Source organism: Prinia subflava, chromosome 3 (genome assembly GCF_021018805.1).
Source record: "Prinia subflava isolate CZ2003 ecotype Zambia chromosome 3, Cam_Psub_1.2, whole genome shotgun sequence".
In the NCBI taxonomy this organism is placed as follows: Eukaryota; Metazoa; Chordata; class Aves; order Passeriformes; family Cisticolidae; genus Prinia; species Prinia subflava.
The window spans coordinates 21,490,118-21,510,472 of record NC_086249.1 but is presented as its reverse complement, the minus strand read 5'-3'; the positions used below and the strand labels follow the sequence as shown (position 1 = coordinate 21,510,472).

General features: G+C 38.6%; 1 protein-coding gene across 1 annotated transcript in view; it reads left to right on the top strand.

The window, feature by feature from the left end:
* RSF1 (remodeling and spacing factor 1) overlaps nucleotides 1-20,355 on the top strand; it is a 58,368-nt gene that overhangs the window by 23,767 nt on the left and 14,246 nt on the right. The window contains exons 3-9 of the mRNA XM_063394366.1: nucleotides 3,794-3,886; nucleotides 4,516-4,721; nucleotides 6,665-6,822; nucleotides 10,299-12,028; nucleotides 14,419-14,616; nucleotides 15,809-15,913; nucleotides 17,265-17,344. Of these exons, the coding sequence (XP_063250436.1) occupies nucleotides 3,794-3,886; nucleotides 4,516-4,721; nucleotides 6,665-6,822; nucleotides 10,299-12,028; nucleotides 14,419-14,616; nucleotides 15,809-15,913; nucleotides 17,265-17,344 (2,570 nt within the window). The remainder of the gene's footprint in view (nucleotides 1-3,793; nucleotides 3,887-4,515; nucleotides 4,722-6,664; nucleotides 6,823-10,298; nucleotides 12,029-14,418; nucleotides 14,617-15,808; nucleotides 15,914-17,264; nucleotides 17,345-20,355) is intronic.

Below are 20,355 nucleotides of genomic sequence, written 5' to 3'. Positions count from 1 at the left end.
TAATTCTGTCTTGGTGTTTTTATTGCAGCTATGTCTTTGTTGACATTTTACATACAAATAATTTCCAGTTCAAATAATTTTCACTGCTTCAAAAAATGAAAAGATATGGACAGTCAAAATTAGTCAGTTACCATTTCCCCTCTGGATATGTTCTATGTGTCTTTTAATCCCCAGAACTGTAATCATGTTACTGTCTTTACAGCCATGATCACATCTTGCTTAGAAATACAGCACCATGGTAATAGCAACTGTACAAATAATGGCACTTGGCAAATCCAGCTGCAGGTCTCCCCCTTAAGTGCTGTCTATAAATTCTACAGAGGTATGAATTTGTCTTGAGGTTTCTGTACCTGTTAAGACAATGATGAAAATTTTTAGGGCTGAGAATGTGTTGAGGAATAACCTGCTAAAGGGCCTTTGTTAATTCTGACCCGTTAACCAATTGTAAAGCACTGATGATAATTTTAAAAAATAGTAATATAATAATTAATGTAACTTGTGTGTACTTTTTGTATTACCAAGTACAATGGATACTGAATTGTGTTAAATTCCTTAATAAACCCAAAAACCATTGCAGCAAACTGAGAAAACCCAACTCTGACTCGTGAACTTATGTACTCCACTGGAGCCACTTACCAGTTGTGTGGTAAGCAGAAAGCAGGGCGATTAAACAAGTTTGAGGGAGTAGTTTGGAAAATCTTCTTCAAAGCAGTTTGGAAATTTTTCTTCAGGAAAGCAGTAAGGAAACCCTCCCTCACACCCCTGTTAAGACCAAGTAAGTGTTAATAAATTCTACTTCATTTAACAGTCTCCAGAGCTAAACTTGAAGCTTATTCTGGCCACTGGTTCAAAGGAACCTTGAAGAACAAAGGAATTTGAATATAACTAATTAGAAAGGTATGCTAATATTGTCCCCATTTCAAAGAAGTATGATTAATTTAGAGAAGCAAGGAAGAGTACTGGGAAATGCCACAAAAGCCAGGAAAAACTGAAAAGGTGTGGAACCACTGGGAGCATTTTTTTCCTTGATGCCTGCAGTATTGTTCCACATATTATTGATGACACTCTAAGAGGCAAAGTTGACCTGTTTTTCCTTTGTTAGAAACTACTGATGTGTTGCTTTGATAAAACAGGGCTTGATATATTCTAGCTGTTCTTATTTAGGCAGAAACTTTAGTGGAGGACATTCAGACTTACATGCTCTTAATATTTATGCATGTATGTATTATTATATTTTGTTTATATACCAACTAATTACAAAATGTGCTTCACTTGACTGTTGTGCATATGAAGAGCATCATAAAAATTGTCTCTAACCTGTGGCTGGTATTTTGACAGATGGATATGTTTTGGGATAGGAAGTGAACATGGTAGTTGAGAGTTCTTTCCTTCCCCTCTTCCGGTGGTGAACCACCCAGGTTGGATCCACCAGCATGTGGACTAGTCTTTTATGGAAGAAAATGGCTGTAGGTCTCTGAGTCTGACTTTCCTCCTCTGCACAAGGAATGCCTTGTGGTCATGTGTGGCTGAGGTAAAGAAATGCCTGGTCCCAAGCATTCCAACAACTAAGAGGAAGTGTCCAGTTTAGCTGATTTTGAGAAACGTGTAGTGAGGTCACATTGCACTGTCTCCTGACAAAGTGTTTCATTTAACTATTGTGAAACGTAACTTGTGTTTTTATACAGAGAAGATTTCTCTGCACAGGTCTGTCTGAAACCTTCAACCCAAACCCAGCACATTCTGAACGCATTTCTGATTGTTAGAATTCAGATGTCTGTAGTCCTACCCAAGGAGACTCCTCTGTCAAGGAGACTCTTTTTTCATGTTCCTGGTTTCCTTGCTTAAAGTGAACATTTGGATCTCTGATAAAAATGTTGGATGCCATCATAGCTGCTTTGGAATTCTTTGAGAGAGGTGTTTCAGCATTTCTTGCAGGGTGGGAAGGTGCTGACCCCTCTTAGCATGCAGAAGCCAGCAGTTCCTGCAAGCAGCAGCTCTGTGATCAGTGTGAAGCATCCTCTCTGGGAAGGCAGAGACTAAGATTTCAGTAGAGCCTGAATCAATGAGATCTGTAGTTCAGGGTTGTGACAGTGCTTGTCAGGAGAAAGCACAATTATCTGGTTTTTAATTGTCAAAATGTAGTCATTTCAGTTTGAACAGATGCTTCATCAGCTCTGATGTCTCAGAGCTTTTGCTCTGATAGTCACACACTTCGTAGCACGTGAAGCTTCTCATTATTGCTCCCATACTTAATGAGTAAGTAATGAACAGCAACTGACATATGCCCTGAGCAAGGGTTTTGATATAGAGTTTCCCAGTGTTCTTCATATCACATGGTTGAAAAGGAGAGAGAAAGTGGAGTAGCCTCATTTTGTGAGCAAGCAGCAATTGTCTCCTGCTGTGAGCTTTGGCTTGGCATCAGAGAAGTCCCTGTGTAATATTCCTTAACCTCAGAGCAGGAAAAACTGCTCTTCAGCAGAATCCCTTGTGACCAGAGTGCTCTTCACTGTTCTCTGTAGGTCACAGCTTAAAGTCAAAGTATGATTTATGGTGTGGCTGAGCTGACTAACTGCAGGCTTACCCTTGTGCCACCTGAGAAAAGGTGTCACTGCAAGGGGTAGTGGAGGGTTGGTAGTGTGGCTGTGGGGATGGGGTGGTAGCAGCCCCTTTGCTTAAGTTGGAGCCCAGGTAGAGTTTCACATTATGAGTCAGTTAATCTGTACTTTTGGTGGGTGAAATTTAGGATGATTTTTGCTGCTGTTTCCAGAGAAAGCTGCATTCAGATGTGATTGACAGGTTTCTAAGTAGCTTGGTAATCTTATGTTTAGTAATAATTTGTTAATTGGGAGACTGCACTGTTTTGATTGAGTCCAGCCTTGCAGACTGAAGGGCGGCAGCACCTCATGCACTGATTTGACAGTTGTGATTCAGCAGTGGCACTTCAAAATAATTCCAGCTGGAGATGTAACTGTGACCAGCTTTTGCCTCCTCATGGATATTTCCACTGGAATAGCTTCACTGGCTGGAGATCCCACCATGTGTCCTCAATTGATGAGCAGCTTGTCTCTCCATGAGAGTTGTCTTAAGCACATCTGAGTTGTTTAGGAGGAGAGGGAATTTGTTCTTCACTTTTATTATTGGAGCTCATGCTGATTCAATCTATTTCTCTTCTACTGCTGGTTTTTTTGATGATAGGATTTTTTCCCCCCATATTGGTAGGTTGAATTTCTTTGCTTTAAATAAATTGAAATTGGCTATATTTAAAATATTTTAAAATATTTGTCAAGCAGCTCAGAGCTCAAGATATTTTATAAAGAATAATAATTCCACAGTGTGGAGTGAGTAGCAGTTGCGTTTATGTGCCGTACAGTTGAAGGACTTAGGAGGCCCCAAGAGACCCTGGCAACTTGTCTGCTAAGTGCTGCAAGGAGATATAATAGGAAGTCATGTCTGCTTGAGAGAATTTATATTTTAAATAGACAAAAATAGAAAAATGTGAGATATGTGCAGAGCAAAGACAATAATGCCTTCCCATTCCAGAGTCATGCTGCCTAATTTAGGATGTTTAGAGATTGTGGTGGTGATCAGGACCTCGATGATCTCCTCTTCCATGAACATTCAACGGTGGTTGCTAACATGCCTCAGTTTTACTTTTTGTTTTTCTGTAAGACTCTCTGACTGCGATCTGAAAGAGGTCATGTATAATTAATTACTGTATTAAGGTACTAAATAAAAAGTTTAAAGTTGGTTTTTTCTCCTAACCTTAAAAATCTGTTTATTTCATTTGTAACAGATATGTCAAGAATTCAACAGCACTTGGGCTTGGGAGATGGAAAAAAAAGGATACCTAGAAATGAGTGTTGAATGCAAACTGGGGATTCTGAAGGTACACAATGATCAGCTAAGGTTCTAAATTACTACTTTCTCACTCACTTAAGGGTCTTGCAAATGTAGCTTGACTGAACCATAAGAGCATATATTAAATACAGAGCTGATCTTGGAACAGACATATTATTCATTGTAGTGGGATGGACCCAAACTGCATGTAACAATTTGTTTGCATATTTTTCACACTTCATATGAAAATAATCTTGTGCTTACTGCTTTGTCAAGAGCTCTTTGCCTGTGCAATACACACTTTAAAATATGTTTGTTACTGTGCTGAATTCCAAAGGCAAAATGAGACTTCATCTTTTGTGGCCTTGACAAAATTATCAGGGTTGGTTCCAAGTTATGAATGGGTTCTATTATAGAATGAGATAACTTGTACTATGTATTAAAAATTGAGAATGAACCTTCTAAGCTAGCCAGGTTAAAAAAAACCCAAAACCAACCCAACCTTGTATCTCATTTAAAAACAACATGGTCTGGAAAAATCTGATAGCTACAGCTGACACACAGATCCAACAGAGAGAGGCCTAAAAACAAGTTCCAAATCACACTGAAATGAAGTGAGCTGATTTTCTTCTTTCTGTTTATATTTTTGGTATCTTACCTGTCTTTCTACATTTTCAGTATCTCTGCGAATGTCAGTTTGATGACAATCTAAAGTTTAAGAATATCATTAACGAGGAGGATGCTGACGCCATGCGTCTGCAGCCCATTGGTCGGGACAAGGACGGCCTCATGTACTGGTATCAGCTGGATCAAGAGCATAATGTCAGGATGTACATAGAAGAACAGGATGACCAGGATGGATCCACGTGGAAGTGCATTGTTAGGTATTCCTTTTTTTTTTTTTTTTTTTTTTTTTTGGTGGGCTTTTTAGCTATTTGTGACTTGGGCTCAGAAATGTATTTCAGTAAATCTTCATTTCTCACACAGTAGGATTCATGACAGTGGGATTTTCTGTATTGACATCTGTGTTCTAGTGAAAAATCATTTACAGAAATAACTCACAGACTCATTGGTAGCAGCCATCACATAATTTGTCTCCTGCTAGTTCAAGCTACAATGAATATATAGAAAGGATAGCAAGAGAAGACTGTCTTGAGGATGATGGCTCCATATTGTTGCTTACTGACCGGCTACATGCCTTGGAAAATAGAGCACTCTTGCCTCTTTAACTTCAGCATTGTTAGGAAAGCTACAAATGGATAGATTTGTTCTTGGGGAAATTATATTGCAATTACTCGTGTTGGAAGGAATCCAGAGGAGCCAAGGAGATGCTCAGAGTTCTGGAGCACATCTCCTATGAAGGCAGGCTGAGAGACTTGTGATTGTCCAGCCATGAGAAGAAAAGGATCTGGGGATAACTCAGAGCTCTTTCTAGTGCCAAAAGGGGGAGAGGGATTTGTTACAGAGGCATGTAGTGGCAGGACAAGGGGAAATGGCTTCAAACTGACAGAGGGCAGGTTTGAATTTGATGTGGAGAAATTCTGTGAGAGTGGTGAGGCAGCAGCACAGGTTGCTCAGAGAAGCTATGGCCGCCCCATTCCAGGAAGTGTTCAAAGCCAGATTTGACAGGGCTTTGAGCAAGTTGTTCTTGTAGATGTCCCTGCCCATAGCAGGGAAGCTGGAACTGGATGGTCTTTGAAGATCCCTTCCAACCCAAACTATCTGCAGGTTATTTACACTGCCGTGACTTCAGTAACTGAGGGAGCCATGCAGAAGTGTTTAAACCACTACCAACGGGGCATAAAATGATACACATTACTATGAGTTACATGTAGACAGCTGTTGTGGGGGAGTAAAGTAAATGTATCCAAACAAACAGATCGAGCGCTGATCCATGCATCATGCATCTCTTCCATGCATTGTAGACAACAAAATTCATTGCCAAAAGAAGAAACCAGGGTTCTGCTGGGAAGGTTCTAACACTCCACACTCACAGCAGAAAACTGTAGTAATGCATTAAGAAATCTGAAGTGGTTTTAAAACCTGTGAGTCTCCATATACTGGGATTGTTGCAGGCTTCCGTTCTTTCTGTAAACCTGGGGAAAACAAATTGCTGAACACTGACTTTGAAAAACAGATGTGAGAGCCTTATTATTCTAGTCCATTAAGAAAGCAATTACTGTTCAATCATGGATCAAATTCTTTATAAATTAAGGGGTTTTTTATAGTTGGATGTGCAGTTTAAATAAGGAGTTACAGTGCACTGAGATGCACAGTCATACAGATGTGCACCAACATTTTTTGCTGTTGTGAATTGATGGAGTTTTCTAGACAACTTGGTGTTGTTTGTTGCTTGTGCTTGGGATAAGCACTTCCAAAAAGTATCTAAATTAATTTGCTGTTTGCTTTTGCAAATTTCACTGAAATGATATGGTTGCTTCTTTGGTACATGAGCAGAGAGCTGTAGCTTGTTCTCTGCTGAGAAAAAAAAAAGAAATAGCAAAGAATCAGTGATGGGTAATGAGAAGATAATAAATAACAGAATAATAGTAGCAGCTTGGATCCAGACCCAGCAGGAGTTAAGATAGATAAGTAGATATGGTCCTTCCAAAAGCATAATTTTATTTTGGTATGAATAAATTGAAAGGTTTCTGACTGCAAAGGTGCAGCCACTGGTGGGACAAACATTTCAGTGTGCTTGTGTTTTCACTATATAACTCTATAACGTTTTCAGGGTAATTCACTTAAGCAGATAATGTTTGTTTATTCTTTTTGAATCCCTTTGGGGTAAGTAAGTGGCTTATCAGACAGTGTTTTTCTCTTCTAGAAACCGCAATGAGCTTGCCGAGACCCTTGAGCTCTTGAAAGCACAAATTGATCCTGCTCTGTTGAAAAACAACAATTCTCAGCAGGAGAATTCATCACGTGAAAGTCCAAGCATAGAAGATGAAGACACCAAAAAGGGTGAAGAAGCAGCTCCACAAGGTTTTCTGCCTTCTTTTCTCAAACTTTTTGTTTTGCTGTGACAATGTTAGAATTTTAAGCTTCACAAAAAGTTTCTGTGTTGGATTAGGACTTAAAGTAAATCAAGAAAATATTGAATACTTTGAAATTCTGAATATATTTGGAGGTTTTTCAGTACATATTTAATCTCAAACATTTATTTATAGGAAGAGAGCTGTGTAAAAAATGTTTTCTCAGTAACTTTTATTTTCTTTACATTTTGTATAATATTGTAAATGCTCGTTATTGTATGGTTTTTTTGGCATTGAACTGCTGCCAAAATTCTCCTGTTAGCAACATAAAACTTTGAAAAAGAAATCTGCTTATGCAATGCCATGATTGAAATCAAGGCAGTATGGGGTGTGGTGTTTATTCTTGCTTTTCAGTTAGAATCAGAAAAATATAGGTTATTTCCTCGAATGTTTCACAGTTGACACAATATTTCAAGAAGACATGAACTTAAGTTCAGCAATTTAAAATGCTAAACTATTGTAGAACTGAGGTTGTCCTTATCTGCCTCTGTTATATTGTTGTTATTAAAATCACAGAATTATTTTAGTTGGAAAAGATCTCCAAGATCAAAGCCAAGAACCTTTTTCATTCCTTATTATCATGTCATTGCATGTATTTAGTAACTCACCTGACTTGGTTTGTGTACTGGTTTTGTTAAGTATCAGTCAGCCTGAAGTATTTGACTTCTTAAGAACCTAGTCTTCTTTCAGGTCATGAAAAACTAAAAGCTTGTTATACCAAGTAATTTTACCCCAGTTTTACTACCTGATCCTTTACTACCTATTTTAATAAAATACAGGAAAATATTTGTACAATCAGAAACAAAATTTAGGTGTTCCATTGTGTCAGTAGGTGTTTCTGCTAATGTGTGGAAGTTAATTTAATACATGGAATTAGCCAAGGCTTGTCTTGGTTTTGAGTATCAGAGAGAAGGAATTACTATTCTATTCTTCTTTGCAACAAGCAATGTAGAACAGAAGAAAGAAATAAACATTTAGATAAAATTGGACTTCTTGTGGAAGTACTAAGAGATGATTGTAGAAATGGCAGTAAAGGGTGACAAAGCCCAGCAGAATTGTCTTTCAGTCTAAGGCATTTCCAGTATCTAACTCTGCATGTAAGTGCCAACACAACCTGCATAGTTTCCAACACTGCCAAATTAATTCCATGTACTGATTGTGCTTTTGTCTCAGTCAAGCCACCTTAAATTATCTGATTGAGACCTCTTCTTCAGATACGATTTTGCTTTATGTTGAATTCAGGAGCAGTCATTTGAAAATATTTTAAATGTCCCTACTGTAGATAATTTCCTAAGTCCTGTGACACATTCACCTGGCTCAGTATTTGCATTAGGCTGTGTATTGGTGTAAAATCACCTCTAGGCACTAGTTACAGAATCACAGAATAGTTTGGGTTGGAAGGGACCTTTAAAAGCCGTCTAGTCCAACCTCCCTGCAATGAGCAGAGACATTGGATCAGTTTGTGCAGAGCCCCATCTGGCCTGACCTTGAACACTTCCAGGGATGGAGCAGCCACAACTTTGCTGGGCAGCCTATGAGAGCCACTCTCACAGTGAAGATTTTTTTTGTAGTATCTAATCTAAATCTCACTTCTCTTAGTTTAAAGCCCTTCCCTCTTGTCTTGTCACTCCATGCCCTTGTCAAAAGTCAATAAAGACCCCTTTAAGTACTCGGAGATGCTATAAGGTCTTTCCAGATTCTTCTCCAGGCTGAGCAACCTGTCTCTCAGGTTGTGTCCATAGCAGAGGTGGTCCAGCCCTCTGAACATCTTCATGGCCTCACTCCTACAGGTCCATGTCCTGTGTGCATAATGAATAATGCTATTATTTGCATTTGCAATGATTTGAGTGCTGTCAATGTCACAGAACATTCCTTAGAGCCTTTGAGTTGAGAAATTGTACTATTTCCTCCTTGTAGTCCAGGGTTTGCACTGAAAGCCCTACTAAGATATAGGAAAAACATGCTGGAAGACCTGACACTTGTTGGCTTTGGCCTTTTTCCACATATCATTGAATTAGTGCATGGAAATACATGGTAACCTAACCCAATGCTTGCATGTTTACTGGCCTCACTGATTGACTCCAGCAGTGTTAGGAGAGCTTGCGCATTGACTGAGTCATTTTGTTTATGTGTGAAATATTTTGTGATTAGTTCAGGGAGTTAAACTATAGAACGTCTGCTGATTTTTGGTATGGTGAGTTTTGGGGTTCTGGTGATCCTTGATGAGGTTTGGGAGAAAGCAGTAGATGATGGGAAGAAATGGCTGAACAAAGTTTAGACAGACAGAAATAAAGGGAAAATGGAAGAATTTGCGCATGGAGAAAATGTGTAAATTCCTCCTCACTGTTCTTTTCTAAAATATTAAATTTCTTTGATGTAATTGTTAGCTGTCATGTCCTTTCCCCTGTATATTTTTAACCACTTTTGGAAGCTCTCATCATGCAAAAAAAACTACACTAGCTCATTTGGAGAGGCATGAGGTAGAAGGGAAAAAAAATCATCTTTTTGTTTGCATTTGTGGCACGTTTGCAAAAGCATCTTCCAGAACAGGAGCTGCTGTTCTGGTATATGCAGTGCTATTGTATTTGCTTTTTCTAATTAGTTCTATTTCTGGCTGATACAAAACAGTTGGTAAAGTAAGAAAACCTGAAGTATCAAGAGGCTGTGGTAAAAATAAATAACAAGCTGAAGTGCTTAGAGACAAAATAGCTGTATGGTTTATTCCAAATGCTGGAACTGTACTTCAAGCCCTAATGATCTAAAACTGAGTTAGCAAAGTGGAATAACCTGATTCTTAAAGCTGTGCAGGCTTCCTGGGATATGCTACTATTCATTGCTTGTTTTAAAAACAGCAGATGAGGTGAGTGTAGAATATTGTCTGCAGTCATTGCTCAGAGAACCTGGATGAATTTTGCTGTAAGGCATAATGCTGAATGTCTTTTCTCTGAACTGTTGAAATAAAATTAAGTATATCTTGAAATTAAAATACCTACAAACAGGGGACTCCTTTCTCTGAGGAATTTCTCTTGAAGGCCGTGGAATCTTACACCATGTTCTGTTTTTTGAAATAGTCCAGAAACTCCAATGAGATTTCGTGCCTCTGCCTAGGTTTTATGTATCTTCTGGATGTATTGTGGTGATACTGAGGAAGGGACTGAGATATGTGTTGAAAGAAGCATAAATCTAGGGTTCTGCTGCTGGCTTCTGAAATATAGGTTGAACAGCGGTTTTATAGCTAAAAATCGTCAACCCACTTATTTAATGACAGTGTTGGAAAAGCCAGATTTCTTCTAATTCAGTGAGAGAAGAGACCTTTCTGCGAGACTTGGGCTGTTGGGTTTTTTAGGTATGCCTCTGTTTTGATGAAGTTCTTTGTAATCCTGTGGGTCCCTAGGTTGTTTCATAGCTGTTTTTCTCTCTCAACAGAAAATCAATTGAAAATCAAAGAAGAAAAAGAGGAGGTAGAGGAACAGTCAGTGGAATCAGAAAGCCTTCCTCCTCCTGTGGTCAAAGAAGATGAAAATGCGCTTAAAATTGAGAAAGTGGAAGAAAAAGAAATTATAAAATTGCCAGTAATAGTGAAATTAGAAAAACCTTTAGAGCACAATGAGGAAAAGCAAACTGTCAAGGAAGAAAGTGATTCCTTTAAGGAAAATGTCAAGCCTGTTAAAGTAGAGGTGAAGGAAAACAAAACAGAACCTAAAGACCTAAAAGAAGTAAAAAGCTGTATGGACAAAATAGCAGTTCATGAGGCAGAGAGGTTAGAATTTTGTGTTAATGTCAAAACTCCACAAGAAATTGTGGAGAAATCTGTGGAAGAAAGTGAAAAACTTAAAAATGACCAACAGGCAAAAATACCACTTAAAAAGCGAGAGATCAAACTGACAGATGACTATGACAGTCCAATAAAAGGGCCCCTGTGTAAGTGTGTTACTCCAACAAAGGATGTCTTGAAGGAAGAAGGGAAACCAGAAGAAGAAGCTTTCAAGAGAGTCCCTACCATCACTGCTCTATGTCCTGATGGGAAAGTGCTAGTAAATGGAGAGGTTAGCTGTGAAAAAATAACCCCGAGCGTCATACAAAATAATAAGTCAGAACACTCTGCTATTACTATGGAAGACAGCACCTCATTAAAAGAGAAAAATGGGAAAAGTGCAGAAAAAGTATCAGACTCCATAAATTCTGTTAGTAAAATTATAAAAGCATGTGAGATTGAAAAAAATGCAGTAACTGTGCTGAAAGAGATTGGGGATGTGGTCTCTGAGGTTTCTAATCAGAAAGTGCCTTCAAAGGAGGAATCTAGTCCTGTGGAAAAAGAGTCTCTTGACAGCACAACTACTGAGATGATAGCAGAAGAGTCTTCAAACTCTGAAGTCTGTGCCAAAACAACTGAAGAGGAACAAGCCACTGATCTCAAAAATGACAGCCTGCCACCACCCAAAGAATGTTCAGAGAAGGTAGAGATGTCTCCAAATGCATCTGCTCCTGCAGAACTGCCTACACTTGCACTGGCTGGTGAAGAGACTTTGAAAAGTAAAGATGAGCCTGAGGAGAAAAACGACTCTCCAAAAGTTGCTGAGATACCTCCTGCATCTACTTCACCTGTTACAGTAGAGAAACCTGTTTCAGAAAAGGAGGACCCCGATAGTAAATTGGCTCTACCTGAGGAGAGCAAAGTAGAAGAAAAATGCAGCCCTGAAAAACAAGAGGAAGAGCCAGAAGCTGCCAAAACAGAGCCAGATAGATTAGATGATGCTCATGCATCTAATCTAGAGGACTCCTCAGAGAGCAGAAAGGAATCTCCAGTACCTAAAAGCAAATTTAAGTATAAGCTAGTTTCTGAAGAAGAAACCTGTGCAATAGAGAATAAAGAAATAACTTCTGAAAGACAGAAAGAAGGAATTAAATTAACAATCAGGATCTCTAGTCGGAAGAGAAAGACAGAAACACCGCCAGAAGAGGTCAGCATTGGCCGCACGTTAAGGCGGTCACCAAGAATATCCAAGCCTACTCCGAAAGTTGTGGAGACTCGGGATCAGAAGCCTGAGAAGAAGCGACCTGAAGAGGAAGAGGAGAAACCTGCAGCAGCACAAAAACCAGAACGAAAAGAAGATGCAAAAAAGCAAGAGAAGGAGACAAATTCTAAAGTTAACAAGGTAAATACAGTTTTATTACTTGGGAGTAATGAAAACCCCCAATCCTATCTATAAGGAGATTATATTCTTGCATAGGAATACTGAGGATTATGTTCCTTTGGTCAGCTTTTGCAAGAAGCTAGCTTTGCAATTCAGTTAGTGGACTCAACCAATTTAAAAACACCTCCTAGGAGAGTGCTAATATCCATTGACTTTTTATAAACTTCGACAGTTTATAAAATCTGCCACTTAAACCAACCTAAGTCAACCAACCCAAGTGAATTCTTTTGAAAAATGGCATGATCAGATATGAGTCTGTCTGGCTGTATGGCTGAATAGAGACTTGTACTCTCTCTGGATTTACTGCATGGATACTTGTTGGTTGGTCACAATGATCATAAGCTAAAAACAAACGAACAAATGGGCAAGAATTTATGACTTCTGTTTCTAAGTGAAGCTAAAGGTATTGTGGTGATTTCATGATATAATTTAGCTTTTCTCACATGTGATACACATTTTAATGTGGGTACAGGGGTTTTTTTCATACTAACTTCTGTTCATGCAGAATAGATCTTTAAAAGTACCTGAGGTAAATATATCACAGGAAGTTATACATTTGTATGGTGTGCTTCTGAGACTGCATTTATAAAGAGCCTTTTATTAATTTATCTTCTGTATTCTCTGGATATGCAGCACAAAATAAAAGAGGAATAATGAGCTTGTATTTTTTAAGTGCACTTCTTAATATCAGCTTCTAAAATCCTATTAATTTTCGGCTGCAACATATTTTTGACTGATGTAGTTTTCCCAAAACATTCACTCATTTAGCAAGTTTCTTTCACATCCTGCTATGTTAGATAACCTTAATAAAATGAACAAACAGTTGATTTTTCAGTGAGTGGTAACATCTGTACTGAAAAATTCTGTCATATGCATGGAGAAATGAAAAACAATTTTTTAATTTAAAGATTTTAATTTAAAAAGAAAACATGAAAGTTAGAGTGACTGTAAATCATAAGTCATTAGAATTTTGAAGCACTGTTGCTACATGTGTTTTAACTGTTTTAACTTGATCTCTATTTGTGAAAGATCAAGAGACCTAAAGATGTTTACTTTTCTAGAGAGATTTTAAAATAATTATGATAGAAGAAGAAGTTTGTGGCTGTTAAGCTTCTGTCATTTAAACAAGATGAAGAATGCCAAGATCTTTAATAGCTTACTTTATATCTTGGCATTCCTTTCTTTTTAAAGATGGGTCTTATGAAAACCTGATTTGAAATGTTGATGCTATATGATTAATCTGTAGCCTAAACTTAGACTATCATGGATTTAAGGTATCATTGCTGCTAAAGCTTAGGGAACAGTACAGTCTCTAAACAGGTAGAAATTGATGTTAAGAACCTGAAACAAAATTCTACCGAAATGATAAATGCAGCTTTGATATGAGTCCATCATGTAGGAGAAGGAAAATATTTTGTGCATTTTAGCTTATTCAGGTCTGTGATTAATTTAGTCAAAATTCAAAAAATGTTTTGAGTTTAAAAAGCTGGAAAAATTATTTTCCGTTTTCAGCATCTGTGGGGAGAGGGTAATAAGTTGTGAGAGAATGATAGGTGTGAGAAACAAGTCAGTCAATAGGAATAGAAGTTTTTTCTGATTGACATATTACTTTAAATTGAAAATATCTTAGTTGCACAAAGGAGTTTAATTCAGAATAGTCTTCGGAATTTTAATTGAAACCTGGTTTTCATTCAAAATATGATAATATATATATATTCAAAATATTTTCATTCATGATATGGTGTATGATAGAAGGGGGTGGATGCCCCTTTGATTAGCAAAAAAGAAGCATCAAGTGAGCCATGTTTCAGTTAAGAAAAATGAAAAAGTATAAATGTGAAAGAAGACCTAGATAGATAAAAGGTACAGTGCTCTTATTTCAGAAACAAACACATTTTCTAACATAAAAAAAATGCATAAACTCTTTGAGGAGCAGGTAGGAGAAAAAAGATTCTCTTTGGGTTGAAGCAAGTTATCATGAAAAAATCAGGAAGTTTAACTGTGGAGTTTACCATGTTCACTATGAAGTAGGCCTTGTCAAAATAGAAAAAAAGGGGCTGAGTAGAAATAGAAAAAAAATAGAAAAAGTAGAAATAGAAAAAAAGGGGCTACTTTTAAATCTATTTGAAAATTTCTTTTTGCACATAGATGCATTTTTTTTTCCTTTATCTGGTTGCATTTTAAGAATCTTGGAAAGACAATATATTCATTGAAATGCTCTGCTGTAAATTTACTGCAGCTGTTCTGACTGAAATGAATCACTTTACTCTGGAGACAAATATTTTTTTAAGATCTGGGAAGAAACTCTGTGGGCTTCCTTTGTGTTTTTTCTTGGAAATGGTGTTTCATAGAGAAGCAAAGTTCGGTGGACGGGTACGCGGACACGTGGCAGGTGGAAATACTCAAGTAATGAAGAGACTGAGGACTCTGAGAGTGAAAAAAACTCCGAAGAGGAGGAAGAAGAGGAGGAAGAGGAGGAGGAAGAAGCTCCACCTGCTGATGATGATGAGCCCTGCAAGAAGTGTGGCCTTCCCAATCATCCTGAGCTGGTAGGTTTTTGGGGAAAGCTTCTGTGCGTTGTTGTGTTAGATTTGTTGGATTGGCTTTGGTGGTGTCTGAAGGCACATCAGGGTGGCCATACGTAGGAGAGGATCTTCTAGGTTTTAGGTGGTAAACTCAGGAGTAGATGAGTTACCTTTAATAAGGAGGGAAGGAAGTAATTTTTCCTGTTTGCCAAAACAAAAATGGCATCTTTTACAAGGTGTAATGCACCATAGCCCGTTGAGAATCAGTCTGGGTGAGGCTTTGAGGTTGTGCCTGCAGTTGCAATGAATACAGAGGAAGCAACATTTAAAAGAACCCCAGCAGTGTGATGTCTACTTTCCAAGGCAACAATGACATAGCCACATAGCTGCACAGTCATCTTCATTGGATGTAGCTGCATCTCACCCTGAGGACTGAGTACAGTGAAGTCCCAGACAGAGCACAAGATTTTGCTTTTTCTCTTGGTTCTCATTTATTTGTGGTAGATAACCATCATGAATTCTTCTGTTTATCTGTTTATCATGTGCAGTCCTGATATGAATCCAGAAAAAAGCCCACTCTTGGCTGTTTGACAGGTATCTTGGCATAGCTGAGAGAAAGTTTGACCTTTAGGATACTAGAGATAAATATTCCAGTAGATAGACACACAGTTTATGCCAGCTTTGTTCTCAAGTTTTATGGAAAGGGATATCTCAAATTTTACCCAACTAAGCATGAACTTTTAGTAGTTCTCTAGTTGTGGATGCCGTGCAAGCCTGCAAGACTTTGTCCCCACTACCCAGGTCATAAAATTATCCTGACTGAGGAAAAGGGCCAGGTTTTCTGCATAGGAGAGCACAGAGAAAACAGGTAATACCATGTCTTGTTCAGATAGAGTTTTCCACTTAGTCTAGGATCTGGAATGCATTACCAGATTCTACACGAAGGGCACATGGTCTACACAGTCTGGTAGTATTAAGTACTGAGAAGATACAGTAAGAGGAAATCTGGTATTGGCATGGAAAACCGTGATGAGTAAACTTTCCCTTAAAAACCTCCCTTGGCCCTGGAAGTGTGGTACAGAATAAGTGGTACATTTGTTGTTGTTGTTGTTGTTTTGGCACAGTCCAAACACTTCTGCATTGGCTGGGGAAATAGTTCTGGAGCTTGTTACATGGGAATGCCAAAAGATACTCATGGCATGTTTTGTTTGCACAGATTTTGTTGTGTGACTCTTGTGACAGTGGCTACCACACAGCCTGCCTTCGCCCTCCGCTGATGATCATCCCTGATGGAGAGTGGTTCTGCCCGCCTTGCCAGCATGTACGGTTCCTTTGTGACTGCACTCTTCTTTGCAGCTTTCCTTACGGTTGTGGAGATTGACTGGGACCTTGACAAGTCCTTTCTATAATCTTTTCTGTTTGTTAGCAAATAGACTGGGGTGAATGGTAGGACTGCTGATCTGCCCTCCCATCCATTAGTAAAATGGACTTTGTGACATGGTTTTCTTCATTCTGCTAGTGATGAATGACTGTACGTTGCTGATTTTTAGATGGGAATCTCCAGTCACACTGATTATCTCCCATCTCTGATTACGTCATAAGACTAGTATAGTATTAAAAATATAATGTATTCATTTTTCCCAAAAGAAACATTTAAGTTATCATCCAGGAGGCAGAAGCAGTAGGCAACAAGGAATGGATCAAGTTAACAAGGTAGCCAGAGCAAGCAGCTGTTTCTGAAGTGCTATTCCCTCTTCAGAGACATTTGCTCATAAGCTGGTTAGAGAAAGCTGCTGTTACTCATGAATCTCAGGGTATAGTTTGTCTCTGCTGGGAAAGCTAGGGTTGTTCCAGTCAAGTAATAGACAAGTATGAACCCATATTCCAATGTCAGAAGCAGGGTTGGTACTTGGGAGGATAAGCAGAAAGTGTGTGACGCTGCTCTTGTTAAATTAATGAGAAACGATTTGTACAGATTTTCAGAATAAGCTGCCTGATCCCTACTCCTTTCCTTGGTTTTAGAGAAATTCTGCACCAAAAGAGCTGTTGCCTGACAGTAAGCTAATGACATTGGACATGATGGGAGATGACTTGATTTGGTGTTGATTTTCAGTTGTCTTCTGAGGAATGTTTTTAAGTAGTGATGATTTTGAATATATAAGAATGTTTTCTTTACACATCATGTCATATCCTTGTTCTGTTGCTGTTAAAGTATTCTCTAGTATGAAAAATTTTACACAGGTGTGTAAAAGGGTGAAGGGCATACTTGTAAATAGTATAATGAGGGCGTTAACATGGACTAAGGCACAGTTTATCCATTAAAAGTAATTTTTGCCTACAGCTCCTTGGGTATTTGGTAAGAAAATTATCCTAAAGCGTATCTCTGCTTTTGCTGCAGTGTCCACTGAACTCATCTAGTTCCAGCCTCCTTTGCTGTGGGCAGGGACTCCTTCCACTAGACCAGGTTGCTCAAAGTCTCACCAACCTTGACTTGATGGTGGAGCTCATGTTTTAAAAAGACAGGCTTTATCAGCCTTGTTCAGTGAAGAGGAGCCTCCACTGTAGCAAGGGTTCTTCCAGATTCAGACTGACTGAATGAAGAGTCTGAATGTTAGTTCAGTGTGAAGACAGCTGGTTATGAAATAAACTGATACTTTGTTTCCTTCTTTTAGAAATTACTCTGTGAGAAATTAGAGGAACAATTACAAGATCTGGATGTTGTCTTAAAAAAGAAGGAGCGTGCAGAACGCAGGTACTGTTGTTTGAATGCACTCACAGCAGTGCTGTGCAGGGGGTGGTAACAATTGAGCGAGCATTAAAATGACTGGGGGCTGGGGAGAAAAACAGTGAAGAGACAGGGAATTGGTAAGACCAGTTTTGACTTTCCACTGATTGTTGCTGGCTCAGTGCTGGGACAACTTGCAAGAAGGGGGGAAAAGTACAATAACTGGAAAAGATAAGCAAATACATTTGTATTAAACTTTGGTTAAAGTGCCTGAACACAAGTTTGACTCTCAATAGTTAAAGGGCTTCCAGCACTGGTTCAGCTGACTGTCAGTGTAGATTTCCTGCTGTAAGCAAGTTTAAGTCTTGACTTAAAGTCATCCAGATTATTGTGGGATTTGAGAGTTGTTGCAGAGTTTAACAGAATCTGCCTAATGTACAAGATTATGCAGCAGCTGCTGTAGGGCAGTGGGTCAGTGATCACAGAAGCACAGAATATTCTGAGTTGGAAGGGACCCACAAGGATCATTGAGTTCAACTCTTCAGTGAATGGCCCATGCAGGGATTGAACCCACAACCTTGGCAATATCCTCACCCTGCTCTGACCAACTGTCAGCCCTGCCATTACCAAAGGCTAAATGCAAACGTATTTACTGCATTTAGGAGCAACAGCCCTAACAGTTGGAACATTCTGTTAGCAGTTTTCAGGCCTGGAAATGAGGGACATGAAACACAGTCTGCATAATTTATACCTTTTAGGACATATATTGAATACTTTGTAGACTCTAATAACATCTTTATGCATTATTAAACAAAACTTCACATGAATTTTATCTTGAAAGGCAAATGTCACCAGAAGGTGAGACCCTTTTAAATACAGTAATTGTGCAGGCTTATATTTGTGGAAGGGACTGTAACATTACATGAGATGTAGTGAGTCAGTGCTGGGAAGATGGGAGCACAATCTGTGTCTGCTTTCAGCTTTCTTCAAATCTGTTTGTTATTGCTGTTACAGCAGCAACAGTGATAGTGACAGAGCAAGTACCAACTGTTCCTGATGTCACTGCTTCTGCTCAGAGTGTATCTAGATCATACTGTGGTGAAATTATCCATTGCCAATTCTGCTGAATTTGTAGCTGTGGGAATGAAACTATCAGCTTATTTTTATGAGTGAACTCATCATATACACAGCCTCCATCTGTGCAGGAGTATGAGACACACAGGACCTCTGCTGCTTTGCTTTATGGTGGGAATGCTCATTACTAGTGAACAGTATTTTTGGACCTACTTTGGTAAATATTCTGCTGGCAAACATTACATGGAATGCAAGCTTTTGCCAGTCTGTCTTGCTTTCTTGAAATCACCAGTGTTTCATAAAAACACAATCTTCTGAGAGCAACAGGAGAGAATACAGCTGATATCATAGCAGTTTTCAGTGTCTGAAACAGATGTTTAATAACTGTTTTGCTATTTGATCCTCACACCAAATGAACTAATGCTTTATATTGTATGTCATAAAATTGAGTTTTTTATTTAGTTAGTTTCCACTGTTTTTTTCTTGAGTTGTAATAGACTTCACAATGCAATAGTTGGATATGGAAGTCTTCCAACTTAATGCTGTATTGTAGCAAATAATAAGGAAAAAAGGCTGAAGAATCCTAATGCCAGACGAAATGATAGTCGTTATTACAGCTCAGTGTATAAGTTAAAGCAGGTTGGTTGCTTGAGGCACAGACATACTTGAATGCAGTGTTTCTGAAAACTCAGTATGTGGTTGGTGTCTGTCTTTTTGGCAAAGAGAAGAAATCCAACTCTGTCATTATGGATCTGTCTACCTAATAGGTTCTTCAAACCAGTGTTGCTATCATGCTTTTTGAAGTAGTGATGTTGTGCCCTTTCCAGCTCTCAGGAATCTGACTGAGGCTGATTCAGCTGCTCAGCCGTGTGCTTGTGCATCCCCAAACTGTTATGTCACTGATTTTTAAATGAAACCTTCAGGGTTCCCATTGACTTAAAAATACAAATGGATTAAATAATCTCCCCCCGCTTCCTTTTTTTTCTGTTCATGAATTGAAAGAGCTACTGCAACAACCTGGCTGAATTGCAGGTTTCTCATGTACAGACTACCTTCTGTAATCATGTCCTACCACCAGCTGGAGGGAATGGACATTAAAGCCTTCTAGGATCTCTCTTTTAATCCATGTTAGATACTCTGAGACTTCTTGATGGAAAATCCCTCTAGGAACAATTTGTCTAATTCTCCTAGGCCAAACTGTGAGGAATACTTGCTTTCCTACGCACTTTCATGACTTCCCTGTAGCAGCTTTTGCAGCCGTGTAATTGAGGTAAAAATGTTTTCTAGAATTTGCCTGGGAAATAACCAGACAGTGCTTATCTGCTGCTGCCCTTGGAGATGTCTTGGTTCAAATGTTTAAACTTGTGGCTGAAGTCTTGAGCTCTTGTCTGCCAAAAAAAGGAATAAGGAATTTCGATATAATTTTGTATTTCATTTCATGATCTTGACCTCAGCAGGATTGTCTTGTTCCATTTGCTGATTTGTTAAGCAGTGTATACCCAAGCCAGGGAGAGGAACAGCAGAACTGGAAAACCTTGCTGATCATGTTTAAGAACAGATGAATTTTTCTCGTCTCCTGTCTCTTGGTGTTTTGCATTACAAGAAATGAGAAGTTCAGTAAACCATCAAAGACACTTGCTGAATACTAAAATGTTCGCACTTCTAGTTCCTTTCTCATTTCACTAATTGTATTCCTTGCCTTAAAATGTTATTTTAATTAATTTTCAGGAGCATAGTGATTTTGCACAGCATCCTTTCTCCTTATCCAACCAATCTAATAGTGCCCAGCTGGATTAGGATTTCTTTTCCTCTGTCACTTAGGAATATTTACATTAGAATACAAAACCAATTCCTTCTATAGACAGCCAGTCATTTCAGTAGACATAATTGATAGCAAGTTGTCGAAGTCCATGATCTTTTTAGCTGTAAAACAACCTTTTACTCTTTGTGTTACTTTAGGAACT